Source organism: Cydia pomonella, chromosome 27 (assembly GCF_033807575.1).
Source record: "Cydia pomonella isolate Wapato2018A chromosome 27, ilCydPomo1, whole genome shotgun sequence".
NCBI lineage: Eukaryota > Metazoa > Arthropoda > Insecta > Lepidoptera > Tortricidae > Cydia > Cydia pomonella.
The window spans coordinates 3695477-3712241 of record NC_084729.1 but is presented as its reverse complement, the minus strand read 5'-3'; the positions used below and the strand labels follow the sequence as shown (position 1 = coordinate 3712241).

Here is a 16765-nt window from a genome sequence, read left to right as displayed (position 1 = left end):
GTATTTGTTGTTATAGCGGCAACAGAAATACATCATCTGTGAAAATTTCAACTGTCTAGCTATCACGATTCAAGAGATACAGCCTGGTGACAGACGGACGGACGGACGGACAGCGGAGTCTTAGTAATAGGCGTCCGTTTTACCCTTTGGGTACGGAACCCTAAAAAAATTGGGGACTATCGTACACCGTTGAATCTAGGCCCAAACTTAGCAATTTAATAACTGTGCTTTGGTTTCAGTGGACGACTTTCGAGCGACGAGTCTTCAACTATTGCAGTCGCATTACAGGAACTCGTACGACAACGGCATCGTTGGAAGAGTTGAGGTAAACACTTTTACAGTACATATGGTGATACTTTACCGCACTAGTGCGAAAATTAGCATATTACGTTACTGTGGCGAACATTTAAAAGGCCATATGTACTGTAAAACGTTGTACGATACATGTGCAAATAGGTAATTCGCAACTCGTGGGATTTAAAACACTCCCTTTGGTCGTGTTTTAATTTATCGCCACTCGTTTCGAATTTTCTATTTTTCGCACTTGTATCGTAATGTACTATTTCATCACACTCGCTCGAAAAAGATTTTATTTCATGCAGGTGTCCTGAAGGACAAAGGCCTGTATTGTTCCCGCGGGAGTTATGGATTGTGAAAAAAAGCTATAACTCCCTAGGTATAAATGAGTTTTACTTTTAAAATATTCACGTTTATAATTTAGTATTTTTCTTCAAGTTTAAAAATATTTAATTTGATTAATTTAATAGCAATAATAGACGTTCGAAATATTCTTACACAAATTTTAATTGTGGCTGAACGTCGGATAGGTTTGTGCCTTAGATGACTGACAATATGGCGGACAAATGTTTGGAATGTCACCGAATTTAAGAAATATTTCGCTTAAAATTTAGTTTTTTCTTCGCAAGTGTGATGAAAAACATTGTGTGTAACCCCGGGGGTAAGAATATTGTTACTCTCGTATAATATTTTACTTACTCCCCTCATTGCATAATGTACTATTTTATAACTGTTGGCTATTTGCGTAGTTCACTAAACCCGAGGGAAGTAATCTATCCATGTCTTGTAATATGTTTCTTTAGATGCTGAGTTAATAATATATTCTTTTGCTGGTCGACTGTAATGGTTGAATTAAGATTTCGTATACCTTAACTAACTAAAAGATTCATTTCGACACGCTGTAGTCAAGTATAAAAAATTTACCAGTACATGCGGGCGGGGGCTCGTGCGCTTAGCTTATGTCTTTTCTACTTATATACTATATATACTATAGATACTTACCAATTTTCATTACTTATTTAGGTTTTATAGTAAAAAATATATTTTACAGTACATATGGGGCTACTTTATAGCACTAGTGCGAGAAGTAGCATATTACGTTACTGTGTCGAACATTTAAAGGGCCATATGTACTGTAAAACGTTGTACGATACATGTGCGAATAGGTAATTCGCAACTCGTGTCGATTTAAAACACTCCCTTCGGTCGTGTTTTAATTTATCGCCACTCGTTTCGAATTTCCTATTTTTTGCACTTGTATCGTAATGTACTAAATTATAATGACTCGTAGAAAAAGTATTGTACACAACAGTGATATGATCAAGCTTTTCAATTTCGTACCCTACTTAGGCAACTCAGCAAGCTTGTTGTCTAAACACGGTACTCGGTTGAAAAGCTTTCTATTACATCACGATTGTACAACATAGTAATGTCTTGGACAAAGCTTGTTGCGGATTTTATGTTGTTTATGACGAAGCCTGTGGCGGATTATCACTAATGTAAATACTGAGGATCTTATATTTATGATATCATTTATTATCGTGCATTTCACACATCCCTACTTATCTATGCATGTATTGGCGCGAGTGAGACGCATGATTACTAAATGACATCTTTTTTTTTTCCGCAATAAACTTCGTCCAATTTACATAAGTGAAAATCCGCCACGGGCTTCGTCTTTAATGCAGGTACAACACAAAATCCGCAACAAGCTTTGTCCAAAAACCTAAAACTACCTACGATTCTCCGTTAATCACCGAGACGACACGTACCCGGCGCAAAAGTTCCAAAAATATTGGCCGCATTACCGCGCTGTACTGCCAATGATATTAGTAAATTGGACGAAGTTTGTTGCGGATTCTTTTTTGTATCTATGTTTTTGACGAAGCCTGCGCTGTGGACTAGGACGATGGGTACGGTAATGTCTGCACTCGGGCACAGTGTTGCCAGGCGTACGATAATTGTTGTGCACATACGACAATTTGGGCTCCGATACGTTGTACGTTCCAAAGAGCATTATCGTACGCAAAAGTACGATAATTTCAGCCCTTAGACAATGACACCAAAAAAGTCTAGTTTTTGAAGCAAAGTATGACACTTTTCTTGCGAAATAGGCTACAATTAGCACCTTTTGGGTGTTCGGCTCCTTGGTTTATGTCAAAAATATCGAAATTTCCTGTAAACCGTTTGGATCTATCACAACAATACACAAATATAAAACTGTTTTGCGCAATTTAGACGAAAATTGCGTTTATGTTTGATTATACATTGGACATGTTAGCTTATTTTTCCAGAAATTTTGGGAGCAGGGCCTTTTTGATAGGCGTACGATATTTTTTTCATCGGTACGATAATTTTGACACTCAAATACGATAATTCTCTTCCGCTCACCTGGCAACCCTGCTCGGGCAGGTGCTGCCGATCTCGTGGCACGCCAGCCTGCACGCGGGCCCGCGCGGCGTGGACCGGCGCCTGGCGCGCGTCACGCTCGCCTCCATCCCGCGCCTGCGCAACTTCACCAACGACACCGTGCTCGACGTGCTGTTCTACACCAGCCCACATTACTGTCAGGTAACAACACCTTAATAGCCTGATTTGTGTCCCTCTGCTGGGTAAAGGTCTCCAGTATCTTTCGTCACTCGTCACGGTTCGGTGCGTGTTCACGTCGTTACAAAATGCGCCCAGTTCACCCCCCAAGAAAAAACCGGACGCAAACGCGCACTAAGGGTTTACCATTACGCAAAAAACAGCAAAAAAAATCATGTTTGTTGTATGGGAGCCCCCATAAATATTTATTTTACTGTAATTTTTAGTATTTGTTATTATAGCGGCAACAGAAATATATCATCTGTGAAAATTTTAACTGTCTAATTATCATGGTTCATAAGATACAGACGGGTCCATATTGGGTTGCATAAAAGTTTAAGTCATATCTTTGATACGCATACTTGTGTCATAATCATCATTACGCATACAAGTAAAAAGTCATATTATATTGTGTCATACATTTTTAGCCATAATATTTTATGACATACATACATAGCAGTTGTCATATATTTTTTGTGCATATCTAACGAACCTACCCTCAAATTTTATGTGGATTAAATTAATCACTATAAAAAATTATGACAAAAACCCAGTTATGATCAGGAAAAATTCTGACTAAAGATTTTTATGACTTACAATTCTATGCATAAAGTGTTATGACAATTAAAAATATGACAAAAGTTGTTATGCGACCCGATACAGACTGGTGACAGATGGACTGCCGGACGAACGGACGGACGAACAGCAGAGTCTTAGTAATAGGGTCCCGTTTTACCCTTTGGGTACAAAACCCTAAAAATGCAAACAAACCTATCGGAATAACTCCAACTCACATTATATTAAATATATTAAACATGTCACTCCCCATAACGAGGAGCTTCAACTCACATTACTTATATATATCCAGATGATCCTAGACACGGTATGCGGCGAGCTGAACCGTATCTACACCCTGTTCATGTCTCGCAACCCGGACTTCAAGGGGCGCGTCTCCCTCGGCGGCCATTCTCTCGGCAGCGTCATATTATACGATCTGCTGTGTAACCAACCGGTATGTACTACTATTTCGGTCAATCCTTTTAAAAGAACATTAGAAACAATTATTCATACATCAACACACGAAAACATCCCCAATGGAGGGGGGGGGGGGGGAGCAACAGCCCCCTAGATAACAAAATCGGCCATATGAACTGACCCTCCCCCCCCCCCCCCCTCTAGCCCATCAGCTGGTGATGCCCTTGCTACAATTTTCCTCTTAAACCTACTTTTGTTCCAGATACCACGGAACCCCGTGAAGCCTCGCAGCGAGAAGACTTACATCAGTGGAACGGCAGCCAACAACCCTACGATGCAATACCCCACTCTATGCTTCGAGCCTTTGGCGCTTTACGCCCTCGGGAGCCCTATTGGTGAGTTACAACCTTCATAGATCAGCAAGGCTTGGAAGAAGACTTACATCTGTGGAACAGCAGCCAACAACCTTACGATGCAATACCCCACTCTATGTTTCGAGCCTTTTACGCTCTACGCCCTCAGGAGCCCTAAGGTGAGTTACAACCTTCATACATCATCAAGGCTTGGAAGAAGACTTACATTTGTGGAACAGCAGCCAACAACCTTACGATGCAATACTCCACTCTATGCTTCGAGCCTTTGGCGCTCTACGCCCTCGGGAGCCCTATTTGTGAGATACCTTCATACATCAGCAAGGCTTTGAAGAAGACTTACATCTATGGAACAGCAGCCAACAACCTTACGATGCACTATCCCACTCTATGCTTTGAGTATTTGGCGCTCTACGCCCTTGGGAGCCCTATTGGTGAGTTACAACCGTCATACATCAGCAAGGCTTGAAAGAAGACTTACATCTGTGGAACAGCAGCCAACAACCTTACGATGCAATACCCCACTCTATGTTTCGAGCCTTTTACGCTCTACGCCCTCAGGAGCCCTAAGGTGAGTTACAACCTTCATACATCATCAAGGCTTGGAAGAAGACTTACATTTGTGGAACAGCAGCCAACAACCTTACGATGCAATACTCCACTCTATACTTCGAGCCTTTGGCGCTCTACGCCCTCGGGAGCCCTATTTGTGAGATACCTTCATACATCAGCAAGGCTTTGAAGAAGACTTACATCTATGGAACAGCAGCCAACAACCTTACGATGCACTATCCCACTCTATGCTTTGAGTATTTGGCGCTCTACGCCCTTGGGAGTCCTATTCGTGAGTTACAACCTTCATACATCAGCAAGGCTTGGAAGAAGACCTACATCAGTGGAACGGCAACCAACAACCCTACGATGCAATACCCCACTATACTTCGAGCTTTTAGCGCTCTACGCCCTTCAGGAGCCCTAATGGCAAGTTACCCTTACTCTCTCCATACCGCATGGCTTTTATGCCATTGTAACGAAATCATTTTTGTGTCTAATACGCAGACCACAATACCTTTACACTATCCATCAACCTACCTACTCTCTACCTACCAACCTACCCTGTAGCCAACTGTAGCACAATGCTGACCTTGGGATTTATTTACCCACTTACCCATAGCCATTTGAAGTCAGCCACATCCACTCAAAAAATATGAATTAATTATAGCTCGTGTCATTCACGATGACGTGCAGATTTGTCAAATCGAACCTTTAATAACATGAAAATAGTAGTCAAGGCGCGTGTCTTCGTGAATGACACGATCTATAATCTGTATCCTGGTCATGGCACCACATTGTAACGGTGCTTTTATATGAAAGTATGTTAAGTTTTATGTTGAAATGTGTTCCAAATTGTGGTTATTACCTTGTTGCAGCCATATTCGAGTGCATCCGCGGCGTGGACATGTTGGGCAGCGACTTCTACCTGCCCACGTGCCGCAATTTCTTCAATATCTTCCACCCCTACGACCCCATAGCGTACAGGTGAAATACGCCATTTTTTACTTGTATTTAATTTAGTGTTAAAAAATAACGTCTTAACATTAAAATAATTTGAAATAGAGGTTGATTGTCAAAGAACATTTTGTAGCCACAGTAAATTTACTATTTTCGACACATGATTAAACCTTTTAGAACGCCATTTGACTTTGATCGTATTTTTTCACTGATATGGCATATAAAAAGTGGCGCCAAATGGCGTTCTGAAAGCAGTTCAGCAATTGGCGATAAAGGGTTGATATGACGATGATACAAATAATCAGTATACTAACTCAGACTCGGTTGGTTATTAAAAGCTTTTATTTAACTTGCCCTGTTAGTATGCAAGTTTGTTAGTTATTGTGGGTCAAATGAAAGCTAAATTTGACCCACTTCCCGATTGAGCTGAAAATCTGCATACATATGTAAGTCGGTAATGCAATATTATGGTACCATCGAGCTGATCTGATTATGGAGACAGTAGGTGGCCATAGGAACTCTGTGATGAAACAGCGCAACCTAATGGTGTATAGGGTTTTTAGAATTGGCTTGATGAATATTATTTGCCTGTAATAAGAACAGTACAGTCAACGATAAAGGCTTGTACCAAAAATGAAATTTTAGCCAAAAAAAAATTTGATTGGAATTGGAACACATGATACACACAAAACTAAATCCAAAATCATTATCCTTCTTTTTGGCTTCACGGCATCTGAAGTCAATAGTCCAATGAAAATGTATTAAAATAAAATGTTTATAAATTATTTGTATTCGTTTTAGAATTGAGCCTTTGGTGAACCCCCAGCTTCAAGATGTAAAACCCTCCCTAATACCGCACCATAAGGGCAGAAAACGAATGCATTTAGGTAAGAAATAATACATCATGGTCTTCATTTGGCTTTTTTTTTACGAGGACTTAAATTTATCCAGATATATTTAGAACAAGCAACGAGAATCGGTTATAATAGAGAGGTAGTCTAAGGAAAAAACGTGCCCCTTAGTTTGAAAGCTAATACAGATGGCGCTGTACTGCGCCATATGTTTTGCGCTCACTGAATTGTCAAACTTCAACTTTTGACAGTCAGAGTTACCGCAAAATGTATAGGGACCGTGCGCGTTAGAGGGTCTGCCATCTTGTGGCATGGATCGGAACCACAAACATGTACATTTACACGTCACGTGTTTTCTTGTGCATAGTAGGTTCTGTCATCTTGTGGGCTACATCGGAACAATAAACGTCACATTTACGCCTCGCGCCAAAAATCTGACGGCTCCTGTGCTGCCTCCTACAGTTCATGCACGCTCCCTATTGAGCTGTACAGCGCCATCTTTTCTACGCAGTTTGGTTGACTGCTCGATGTTGTGTAATGTGTATGTTAAGTTTTGTTAAAATCAATACACGTTTGGCATTATGGCCTAAATAAGTTATTATAACATTAATAATATTAATTTGACGACCGTTTGGCCTAGTCGGTAGTGACCCTGCCTACGAAGCTGATAGTCCCGGGTTCAAATCCTGGTAAGGGCATTTATTCGTGTGATGAGCATGGATATTTGTTCTTAAGTCATGGGTGTTTTCTATGTATTTAAGTATTTATAAATGTTTATATATTATATATATCGTTGTCTAAGTACCCTCAACACAAGCCTTATTGAGCTTACTGTGGGACTTAGTCAATTTGTGTAATAATGTCCTATAATATTTATTTATTTATTCTATTTATAATATGATTTAAAGTTGTATTCTGAAATTTGAATGAAAAATTAAAAGAAATTACCGTTGGCTAATGTTATAACCTGAAATTGCTTTATGTTATCTTTCTTTACTTTTGACTGCAAAAATAAACTTTACAGTACATATAGGGCTACTTTATAGCACTAGTGCGAGAAGTAGCATATTATGTTACTGTGTCGAACATTTAAAGGGCCATATGTACTGTAAAACGTTGTACGATACATGTGCGAATAGGTAATTCGCAACTCGTGTCGATTTAAAACACTCCCTTCGGTCGTGTTTTAATTTATCGCCACTCGTTTCGAATTTCCTATTTTTCGCACTTGTATCGTAATGTACTATTTTATGTGTGTATGACTCATTTATGTAATTTCAGAGTTAAAAGACACCATGGCCAGAGTAGGGGCAGACTTGAAGCAAAAACTGGTGGAGTCCATCAAAAGCACGTGGTCCTCCATGTGGTCCTCCGCCGCCCCGCCGGACCACCAGCTCGAGAAGGTACGAGGATGTTCTTGACACATGTAACTGAACTGAAATATTTATTAAGTATACAATGATTTAGACAATTATAATATGTATTATGTAACGATTTAGTGAACTATAATATTCATAATGCAACACATTTAATGAAGAGTTTTTACAAATGTTGTAGAAAATACGACACTATGTGATAATAATGGATTAAATCTTTAAATTGTTTACAGGTCGTGGAAGAAGAGATAGAAAAAGAGCAGCTTGAGGAAGAGAGTTCGAAGGATGAACCCGTCCAGGCTGATGTGGTAAGTTTACATACTTAGAGTCGACCCAAACTAAATTGGCATGGCATTTGCTATGACAATGTATGGAATTGGCGCCACTTTTTGATATTTAACAAATTTAACACATATCAATGAAAGAATAAGGATCAAAGTCAAATGGCGTTCTAAAAGTTCTAATCATGTATCGAAAGATGGCAGTAAATTATCTGTGGCTAGAAAATTAAAGTTTTCTTTGACAATCCACCTCTATTTCAAATTAATTGTATACCTGTCCCGCCAATGATGAGGGCAGCCAAGCGCTGTGCGAGCAGGATACCTAGCAATATTATTATTCGCGTGCGATAGAGATAGCGAACAGGCTGGTCAATGTACGCAATTCTTCTTAACATTATACGAGTATTTAACGTTTTGCTGCTGTATGGTTAAAACCAAACCGACGGTTATTCATTTATGTAATATTTATCTTCGGGGTATACTGAATAATTTATATAAGGCATTTTAGTTACTTTTCAAAGGTATTGGTACAGCAGGTTTTTGGACCCGGGTACGTCCTTGGACCTGGGTACGTCCTTAAACTACGTCCAAAAGAGAGGTATGGGCATTGTGAATGTCATCTCGCTTTGTGTGGTAGGGCACAGCCAGTGGATGTCATTCCAGATCTAGAGCAGTGCCCAACTGGGGAAGTACCTCCACCTTACAGAAAACAACAGCCAAATAACACTAGACCCTACTCATAGTGTTGTGTTCCTGCCGGTGAGTAAGGTTGCCAGAGCTCAACTAGGGGGGACGGGTTTAGGGTCGGCAACACGCATCTAACTCCTCTGGACTTGCAGGCGTACATAGGCTACGGAGATTGCTTACCATCAGGCGGGCCGTATGCTTGTTTGCCACCGACTTAGTATAAAAAAAGCTCCAGAAGTTCTAATTTGTTGAATACCTACTAAAGGTCAGAATTACTGACCTTTAAAAAAATAACGTAAAGTCTTCTTTCAGCAAAATATCCTATCTACGATATTTAAGGTACTTTCCCTTGATGTCCCGTAGTCTTGGGACGCTCTGTATATATTTAGTGTTAATTTTTTTTTCTATTTTTTTTTTGTATCGTTCAACTAACATAGTTATTAAGATACTCTATGTAACTAACAAGTTATGGATAAACTTGGTCTGAAATAAATTATTTTATTATTATCCTTCAGTACACCTGCATGAAATAAGATATAAATTTATAACCCAAATAAACGTTGTTTATCCTAGACCCCGGGCGAGATGCTGGGCCGGCTCAACAACGGGCGCCGAGTGGATTACGTCCTTCAAGAAGCTCCTTTTGAGATGATCAACGAGTACATCTTCGCCATGTCCAGCCACGTTTGTTATTGGTCAGTTCATATTTATAAAGTAAAGCTTTGTTACTTTTTTTATAGAGTTATCAGTGGTTTTTCTCAGGCTTCGTAGGCTCGACGCTATGCTGTCACACTACCCGTTTGTGAAATTCCTAAAGGGATTAAAAAGATTTCTAATCTTTATTATATAGATAGAAATTGATAGAATAGATTGAGAAGAATAACTGGGCGCCAGCACACTTGGTAAAGCGTATAAAAGACGGGAGAACTGTGATGAGAAGAAAGATACTAATTTTTCACCTCAGCAGCTCGAACAAGCCTACGTTCGTCACTCCTAGGAGTGAGGCAAAGTAGCTTTTTAATTTAGCGAAGGCCATGAATACAGGAATATTTCTAGAAACTTTCGTCATAATGATGATGCCTTTCATTCATGAATGTAAATAAATGTGGTTAACTTTACTTGATGTTGAATTCTATTAACCTTTAATATGTTCTCACTACTGAGGTGAAAAGTTGTATGTGTCACACGAGAGCAAAGTTATTTTACATCTCGTGTTTTTGAGTCCCTCGCTACGCTCAAAATTCTAACTTAGAATCTTTCGCTTACTCGGGACTCAAAATCAACACTCGCAAGAAAAACTAACTTTCCTCTCTTGTTGCACAAATAACTAATGTTAGAGCTCAATAACCTTCAAGTATAATTCAAGTTATCAATGCCCGAGAATTACTTAAAATGTTTGTATAGTTGGTTCAAAACTAAATTAGGATTTTCGGACCGCATCGTCGACGTTAACACATCTTACGAGCAAGTGTAATGAAAATAACATTCTGACTGTGTAGGGAATCAGAAGATGTGATGCTCCTCATACTGCGCGAGATCTACGACTCCATGGGGGTCCAGCCTGACGTCACCGTCCCACAGCAGAGCCTGACTGTGCAGCGGACCACTATAGTGACTAGCGTGAGTACATTATACATACACCCTGTATATGTTACACCCTGTATACATGGACCGATGAAAACAGTTCCCCCGAATAAATAAATAAATAATAATAATAAATAAATATTATAGGACATTATTACACAAATTGACTAAGTCCCACAGTAAACTCAATAAGGCTTGTGTTGAGGGTACTTAGACAACGATATATATAATATATAAATATTTATAAATACTTAAATACATAGAAAACACCCATGACTCAGGAACAAATATCCATGCTCATCACACGAATAAATGCCCTTACCAGGATTTGAACCCGGGACTATCACCGGTCGTGTAAATGCGGGCCCTACGGCATGCTTTGTGGAAATCTCCCGCACCCCGCACGCGGGCTCTGTCGACCAATGAAACTAAGCCATTATACGAGTAGATAGTATTTTGATCAAGACCTTATTTGTATTTGCCCGGTTTATTTTCAAACCTATGAATGTTGTTCGATTTTCTTCTTATATAAAGATTTTATTTCCAGTTAAGTACTTTGACGACCGGTCCGGCCTAGTGGGTAAGGGCATTTATTCGTGTGATGAGCATGGATATTTGTTCCTGAGTCATGGGTGTTTTCTATATATTTAAGTATGTATAAATATTTATATATTATATATATCGTGGTCTAAGTACCCTCAACACAAGCCTTATCGAGCTTACTGTGGGACTTAGTCAATTTGTGTAATAATGTCCTATAAAAAAAAAAAAATTGTTTATTTCATACCAAAAAAAACATGCATTTTTCTAACTTAAATACTAATCTTAAATTAAAAAGATTTTTTGAGTTAAGGAGTCTAGGCGTGTCGAATTAATTATACAGCACACTTCATCTTTATATAAATTTGCATTATTTTCGCATTTTAAGCATGTTTCTTTATCATAGATCTAACTTGCCTAACTTCTAATATTATTATTATATTACTTAAATTAATTTTTAATAAATATTTTCGTTTTCAGGGTGAAAGGATCGTGACTTCAGGTAAGAACGAATAACAATAGTGATTTAATTATAATAAGTATCTATTCCACTATTTAAATTTTGACACATCGAGTTAAATTAATTGATTTGAAGAATATTCTTGCCAAATAAAATACCTTGTTGTGGTTTGTTTATATTTTGTAAAATTCCTAAAGAAATACACTATAGTTAGTACTCTTTACTCTGTATCTTTAGGTATTTAAATAAAAGTAAACAAAATCTACCCTCAATAGGATAAATGAAAATATTACATGATCAAATAATGTAGGTTAGAGTCAGGTCGTTCAGTGACAGATCCAGGCGGTTTTGTATTTGGTTGGTTAACCAATAAATGTTTTTTTATTTATTTTTTTATTCAGAAACAAACAGTCATTCAAAACAGTTATAACTACCCGAAAATGTACAAATTGTTTGTTTACTTTTATTTAAATACCTAAAGGTACAGACTAGTTAATTTAATGTATTTTTGTATAAGATTGTATGTAATATTTATTTAAATCTATTTCAGATGCATCTACCAGCCGTCTGCCGTAGCTAGAACATCTTTAGTAGATTTCTTAATTATTTATCATTATAGCAATACCAGAAACAGCAACCTTTCCAATCTTGTACTTTATTAGTATTAGAAAAAACTGTAAGAAGTTAACAGGAGGGGTTTCATCGGGCAATTGAGTTCCCAGCAAGCTCGGTTCTCCATACAAACGTAGTTAAGCTCTCATTTTAAAACGACTAGCTAGATTGCTCTGAAACTGTGTACTTACAGTAGGATAAGGTATATCTAGTCCTATAACTAGTTTATGTAGCTTCAGATATCATGGTAAAAAAAATACAGCTAATTTAAGATTTTCATGCAAAACTTGTTTTTGCTCTATTTTGTTTGTTTTATAAGCTAATTACAGGCATTGATATACCTCACGTCATTGTATGTGCAATGTTTCATTACAATACAACACGTAGTTTCAAAAAGGGGAACGAAACTTCGTTTGTACGGGAAGGTGAAATTTGACCGAGCTTGCCGAGGACTCTTAAGTGTAATAACTTAATAATTAATGAAATTATTTCAAGTACCATGATTATAGCTTATTATTTATATGAATTGTTTACTCCATAAAATGTCTGATTTAGAATTGAATGCTTACTTCAGTGCAGTTCTCTCCTGAAAAACGAATATTGTTATTTTACTATATGGATACTGAATCGCGATTCTATTACAACTGAAATAGGGTTGGTTTTTCTATGGATATGAACTCTCTTTATTAGAGGTTCGCAAATGCAAATAATAAAAATAATGCAATAAATAATAATTGTACTACTTATAAATGAAAAGAGGCATGACCTCGTAGGTATAATGACTTAAGTAATTTAAATGTTTCAAAAAATGCGAAATTGTCACATGAAAAAATATCGCAAACTTCTCATATTTTTATATGGGATTCGAAATTTTCATTTTCATAATGAATTCCCTTGTTTCCTGTGAAATTTCCAAGAACTTTCCGGAAACTTTCAGCAACTTGCACATGTGTATGTATACAGGTTTAACAGTACTTCGTAGACAACCTTTTTTTTCAATTTTAATTTTCAATTAAAAAAAATACTAACAAGATTTGCCAAATAGCAACACTTCAAAAAAGGGATTAACGTGATACACTTCATTGCAATAAGCTTCTCAATCTTGCTTTGTTGACATTTTCATACGAAAAAAAACCCGTTATCTTTGCTCTGAAGCGTACATAATCAATCTTAAACCAATTCTTGGCAAATTAAAAAAAAAACAGTTCAAATCTCGTTTGCGCCTGATAGAGGAAAAAATGCTCTTAACTAAATACAAATAGCGTGTAAAATTATATATTATGTATGATACATTGCCAAGAAAAGGGTTAAAAGCATGTGTATGAAGGCGGTGCTCGTCTGGCAGCTAATAGATTTGACAGTTGACAGATGTCAAACATAAAAATTGGGCCCCACGAATGTATTAATTTTTGCCTCGTGGAACGCGGTTATCCCTTTTAGTTCCCCAACCACGTTCACAGATAGGTAGCGTGCATGAACTGTAGGAGGCAGCACAGGAGCCGTCAGATTTTTGGCGCGAGGCGCAAATATGATGTTTTTTGTTCCGATGTAGCCCACAAGATGGCAGAACCTACTATGCACAAGAAAACACTTGACGTGTAAATGTGCCCGTTTATGGTTTCGATTCAGACCACAAGATGGCAGACCCTTCAACGCGCACGGTCCCTATACCTTATTTTTATTTAACTTGCTTATAATAAATAATAAATAAATATCATGGCTTATACAGTGTCAAGCATAAGTTTTTGATATATAACAAGACATTAAAAAGTTAAGTACTACCAAAGATACATTGATTAAGATGTGTAAAATCTAAGACAATTTCGTGTTTCCAATTTGACAGGTAAACGAGATGGCGCTGTACAGCTCCGTACATTTTTCGGTAACTCTTTTGACAATCACAAAAGTTGACGTTTGACAATTAAGAGACCGCAAAACATATAGCGCTGTACAGCGCCATCTGTTTCGTATGTCAAACTAAGGGGCACGTTTTTTTCTTAGACTTTAACTCTCTATTACAATCTTTGGTACTACTTACTGGTGTTTAAATAGTCGACAATCCAATAATATAAGTATGTAAACACAGTGTAACATCGAGGTCAGAAATATGTATTCGCGCTCAAATAGTTTCATTTCAAATATATTACTTATTAATATTAGGAATATTAGGATACAAAATTGTGATTAGTTAAATAGTTGTTAAAAAAAACATTTGTTTAAAAAAAAAGCGAAAAATATTATTTTTATAATAAGAAATGTTGTATCAACTGGTTCCAATAGGAATGTTGACTAAAAGTCAAATCGACTTCTTTCGTCTTTGAAAAAAAAAGAAAAAATGTAAACGGTGACGTCATTGACCTGTAACCGTGACGTCATTGACTGTAACAGTGACGTCATTGACTGTAAACGTACGAACGTGTCTTGCTATTTCAATCTCGGTACAAAAAGTACTGATGTTGACTGAAGTATGACAAATATGAACTTGTTCGAGAAAATACGATGGATAACAAATAAATGCATAAGCACTGCATCTGTATTTCAAATTGACTACTCTTAGTCCGATTTATTCAATAGAAATTCTCCCAAACATTTATCGATTTTCTCATAATTTGTGTCGTTCTCAAGCAAAAGGTTATAAGAAAGCTCTGACAGGTTATTCGTATAAAGATACGAGCAAATTTCGTCCTTATGGTAATCGACAATGTGGTACCTTTTGCTTGAGAACGTCACATTTTCTTGTGCTTTATTTCTTGTATGGTATGAATTAAGGTGCTTTCGGGTAATTCCGAAAATCACTTACAATTACCCGCCAGGCGGAAGCATTCGGAATTACCCAAAGACACCTTACAGTCAACATCCCTCTTCAGTACCCCTAGTGTAACTTTGATCGACATTATAACGTGACGAACGCGTTTGCGTTAAGTCTCATTTTGTATAGGATTTTGAGTTTCCAAAACGTCCCGCTTGGCGCGATCTTTCGAAATCCAATACAAAATGAGACTAAACGCAAACGCGTACGTCACGTTTGGAAATCGAATTTATTTACACTAGGGGTACAGATCTAAAAAAAAGTTTTGAAAAATTGTCATTGGTGCTGTGGCATTCATTATTGTTTGAAAATATTTCGTTATTTTTAGCCATTAATTCGGGTAAAAAAATTATTTATTTACAAATATATTCAAGTTTACAGTTTATTTCAATAAATTGCAAACTTATATAATTTTTGACGACACCCGGTTCATAATAAGGCACTTCTTCGTAGCATAATAAAATATATAACCTGAATTATTTTATCAGAATATGTAAACAATGGTCACTGCTCCGTCTATTTTTGTGAAATTGACGTGTTTTCGAACGAAATAATGGGAGCTCCATGTTTTTTGCAGACTAGAAAAGAATATTTACAGTACATATGGTGCTACTTTTGGACCCGGGTATGTCCTTAAACTACGTCCACAAGAGAGGTATGGGCATTGTGAATGTCATCTCGCTCTGTGTGGTAGGGCACAGCACAGCGGATGTCATTCCAGATCTAGAGCAGAGCCCAACTGGGGAAGTACCTCCACCTTACAGAAAATCGCAGCCAAATAACACTAGACCCTACTCATAGTGTTGTGTTCCTGCCGGTGAGTAAGGTTGCCAGAGCTCAACGAGGGTGGGAGGGGGTTAGGGTCGGCAACGCGCATGTAACTCCTCTGGAGTTGCAGGCGTACATAGGCTACGGATACTGCTTACCATCAGGCAGGCCGTATACTTGTTTGCCACCGACGTAGTATAAAAAAAAAAAAAAAACTTTACCGCACTACTCCGATGATAGGCACATTACGCAACTATGCCGAAAATGTTAATTGCCATATGTACTGTAAAACGTACGATACATGTGCGAATAGGTAATTCGCAACGAGTGTCGATTTGAAACACTCCCTTCGGTCGTTTTGAAATTCCTATATTTCGCACTTGTATCGTAATGTACTATTTTGAGTAATTGCAGTCTTCTTTTCGATTCGAATTTCTTCTGTTATTTATTTATTTATGTTTGTACACAAGTAAACTATATTTTTGTGCCCCAGAAACTAAAGTATCTTTTTAGATTCTGAGATATAAAAGCAGAGTTTACATAGTTAGAATATTTTTTTGTTTTTAATGAGTATATGTATATGGCTGCCTCACAGTTGAAGGAAGAGGAAAAGATTTTTGATTAGGTTTTTTTAAATTGTGCAAGAAAAAATGGAGCCCCCTAATGTGTTGTATATACACAAGCACGTACCTACAATGCAATTCATTGTGTACCTACTAACAATTATTATGAAATAAAGTTTATATTTTACTAAATAACCTTTTTTTAATTGCCCTTTAAATCCATTTTCAGAGGAAAAATACCTAGTAGTAAACAATAATGGTATAATTCCAAATGTCCGATTATTCAGAAAATGGGCTAATCTATTATGTATAATAGCATTTCGGGACTTTTCAGAATTATCCGACATTCGCAAGTAACTCGAAATTACCCGAATGCACCATACTGCGTTTTAACTTTAAATGCCAGTATAAGTTATGTATTTTTAATTTAATATTAGTTTATTTACATTTTACTTATATTCAAAGTTTTTATTATTGTAGTTAACATAGCATA

General features: G+C 37.3%; 1 protein-coding gene across 3 annotated transcripts in view; it reads left to right on the top strand.

The window, feature by feature from the left end:
* LOC133532394 (uncharacterized) overlaps positions 1 to 16467 on the top strand; it is a 130112-nt gene extending 113645 nt beyond the window's left edge. For all 3 annotated transcript variants that reach the window (XM_061871013.1, XM_061871012.1, XM_061871014.1), the window contains 12 exons: positions 240 to 325; positions 2710 to 2868; positions 3752 to 3895; positions 4121 to 4253; positions 5660 to 5768; positions 6543 to 6628; positions 7874 to 7995; positions 8202 to 8276; positions 9510 to 9631; positions 10436 to 10556; positions 11541 to 11562; positions 12071 to 16467. In XM_061871013.1, coding sequence (XP_061726997.1) covers positions 240 to 325; positions 2710 to 2868; positions 3752 to 3895; positions 4121 to 4253; positions 5660 to 5768; positions 6543 to 6628; positions 7874 to 7995; positions 8202 to 8276; positions 9510 to 9631; positions 10436 to 10556; positions 11541 to 11562; positions 12071 to 12096 — 1205 coding nt within the window. In that variant the 3' untranslated portion in view covers positions 12097 to 16467. The remainder of the gene's footprint in view (positions 1 to 239; positions 326 to 2709; positions 2869 to 3751; positions 3896 to 4120; positions 4254 to 5659; positions 5769 to 6542; positions 6629 to 7873; positions 7996 to 8201; positions 8277 to 9509; positions 9632 to 10435; positions 10557 to 11540; positions 11563 to 12070) is intronic.
* The last annotated feature ends 298 nt before the right edge of the window (positions 16468 to 16765 follow it).